The sequence below is a fragment of the Mixophyes fleayi genome, chromosome 2 (assembly GCF_038048845.1).
Source record: "Mixophyes fleayi isolate aMixFle1 chromosome 2, aMixFle1.hap1, whole genome shotgun sequence".
Lineage (NCBI taxonomy): Eukaryota > Metazoa > Chordata > Amphibia > Anura > Limnodynastidae > Mixophyes > Mixophyes fleayi.
The window spans coordinates 331857671-331860431 of record NC_134403.1 but is presented as its reverse complement, the minus strand read 5'-3'; the positions used below and the strand labels follow the sequence as shown (position 1 = coordinate 331860431).

Genomic DNA, 2761 nt, shown 5'->3' with positions numbered 1-2761 from the left:
CTGAGGAGGAATCACTGATATCTTGTGATATCACTATACTCTCCATTAGCTTTATAGGGCAGTTCATGCTGCTGTCACGATACGTAAATGACATTATCTGTGACTGTTATACAGTATAGTCTGGATGACATATAAAGATTCCTTCTGCCACAGAGATGTGAATTGCATTGCTTTGACTGTATGCATTGTTGGCCCCTCTGGCAGTACAAGTTTGAAGGTGATCAGCCAGAATAGATTAAGAGGAAATACCTGTAATTTGTTGTAAGAGGAGAAACTACATGTGCTGTATAATTTTGCAGATTAGTATGTCAGAGTAGTAACTACAGGCGTTTTGCATGTTTCCTATGATCTTTTTAAAGCTATCAACCCAAGCCCCGTCTACCTGCAGGCAGGTAATAAAACTAAGATCCTAGGTACCTGTTAGAGTCCTTATGAGGTATAATAAAACAAGAAGACAAGTAGTATTTAAGGAGTAGGCTCCCCTTGCAGGGAGTGACTTTGAGAGGGAGTGGAAGGACTAAACGCTGGATCTTTAAAAGCAGAGCAGGAAGAGAAATTCAAGCTAAACTAATCTCAGGGCTGGAGCTGAGGAGTGAGGACAGCTGCAATGAGCCTCATTGAATCAGACTTTTCAGAAGATGAGCAAGAGGTGGAAGACGGGGCAGATGAAAGCCCTGTGCAATCTCTGGGAGAATTCCAGAGACTAGAGAGTGAAAGTGAGGTTGAAGAAGCTAAAACTAAGAAGAGGACCAGGCCAGTGAGGTCCAAGGCCAGACGGGTAGCAGCCAATGTCAGAGAAAGAAAGAGGATCCTGGACTACAACCAGGCATTCAATGCACTGCGACTGACCCTTAAACATGACTTGAGTGGCAAGAGACTATCCAAGATATCAACACTGAAGAGAGCCATCAATAGGATATCTACGTTATCCATGTTCCTGCACTCAAGCTCTCCACAAAAAAGGACCTGCAGTCACACAGAATGCCACGTTCAACATGATGGGAGCAGGCAGCCAGAGATCAATGCCAGCAGTCCTCAGACCTACTTGATGCCATCACAGACTCATCAAGATGTACCTCCAAATCCCAGCTACGGGGAGTCTGCACATCTTCAGCAATGTCACTCTCCTCACTACACTAGACTGTCACCAGAGGTTCCTTACTTGCAGTGCCAATATGGAAGTCCAACGGAGGAAAATTTAATGTCAGGCTCCCCTTATTATAGACATGGTAGTTATAGCATCGGTGTCAGGGGCACCTGCTACCCGAATCACATGGACAATCTTACAGAACATTCTTCTGGACCATTTACTTGGCAGTTTGGATGCTTACAAGGATCAAGTTACCAACATTCACTTTCCATGCATTAACTTCAGCTTGTAAATGCTCTGAAGTTCCTGCAGTATGTTCCTAAGGGCAGCTTGACAGCCACACAAAAGTACTGTCCTGTACAAACACTAGGATCTCCGGGAGACTGATCTGAGACTTTGTCAAAACAAAACGGTCATATGAAAGCGTACAAGAAAGCATCAGTACTATAGTAAATGCTTTCTTGGAGCTGTTAAATCTCAGGGGATGCGAGTAATATGTATTATGCACTGCGGTAATATTGACAGCTAAACTCGGTACGTAGCTTTATAACATTGTCATTTCAAGCACTGAAGTGGGTAACCTACTTCTCTGTGTAACTTACATTCAATACATAGATGGGGCTGCCAGCAATTGCACCCATTTCTCAATTTTTGTGATATAGCATTTATATATATATATATATATATATATATATATATATAATCATACTAATGCTGTATTATAGTAAATCAATACCACTATTTCCCAAGCGAACCAAAACAAATTTCTCTCTTCTGTTGCTGTTGTTTTTTAGTTATGTTGGGTAACTTTACTACGCACTGTCATACCATTATGGCTTATGACAGGAAAACTACACCAATACAATACATCTACGGTATGTAAAATTAATAATGTAAAAAAGACACATACATATACCATGGTAACTGGACTGTATAAATTCTGGCTCCAGATTTAATTTTTTTGTACTGCCTCAGAAATCTGGACATCTAAAAACTATTCAAACAGTAAAACTACATAACATAAGTTCTTTACAATTTTCGGAAATTGGCTCAGATTTTTCAAGCGAAGCCAAGCACCAGGAAAAGGTATTATTGTAAGCAGGGCTTTAATAGGAAATATGCATAATGCAGGGGACAGAATATTCTCAATGGGGTATATTTACTAAACTGCGGGTTTGAAAAAGTGGAGATGTTGCCTATAGCAACCAATCAGATTCTAGCTGTCATTTTATAGAGTGTACTAAATACATGATAACTAGAATCTAACTGGTTACTATAGGCAACATATCCTCTTTTTCAATCCTGCAGTTTAGTAAATATATCCCAATGGGTTCTGCGGTATGGTGGTTCAGTGAGTCCACATCCACATTTACCTCTTGCATATCCAGAGTGTGGCACACTGACTTTCAGTCACTGACATTGACAGCTTGTCTTCCCAGGAGCACATGTAGAATCTGCCATTTTTTGTTGTAATTAATTGGTAAAATTGTTTTATCTGTTCTCTGTCCAGTCTATTGTTGTGTTATTTATGAATCGGTACATCAGTCATGTGAGCAATAATTCATTCAGTTGATCAGTATTAAAACAATCAATATACCTTCACAAGACCATAATCATTATGGCAATAATTACAAACTCTGGAATATTTGTATTAATCAGAATTAGGCAATC

The 2761-nt window shown here is 39.7% G+C and overlaps 1 protein-coding gene across 1 annotated transcript; it reads left to right on the top strand.

The window, feature by feature from the left end:
* The first annotated feature begins 607 nt into the window (after window positions 1-607).
* BHLHA9 (basic helix-loop-helix family member a9) lies at window positions 608-1369 on the top strand. The gene has a single exon (XM_075196890.1). The coding sequence runs from the start codon at window positions 608-610 to the stop codon at window positions 1367-1369; it is 762 nt and encodes a 253-aa protein (XP_075052991.1).
* Window positions 1370-2761: the final 1392 nt, after the last annotated feature.

Excerpts from the sequence above, each read along its gene's own strand:
- BHLHA9 (XM_075196890.1), top strand. The coding sequence starts at position 608 with ATGAGCCTCATTGAATCAGACTTTTCAGAAGATGAGCAAGAGGTGGAA.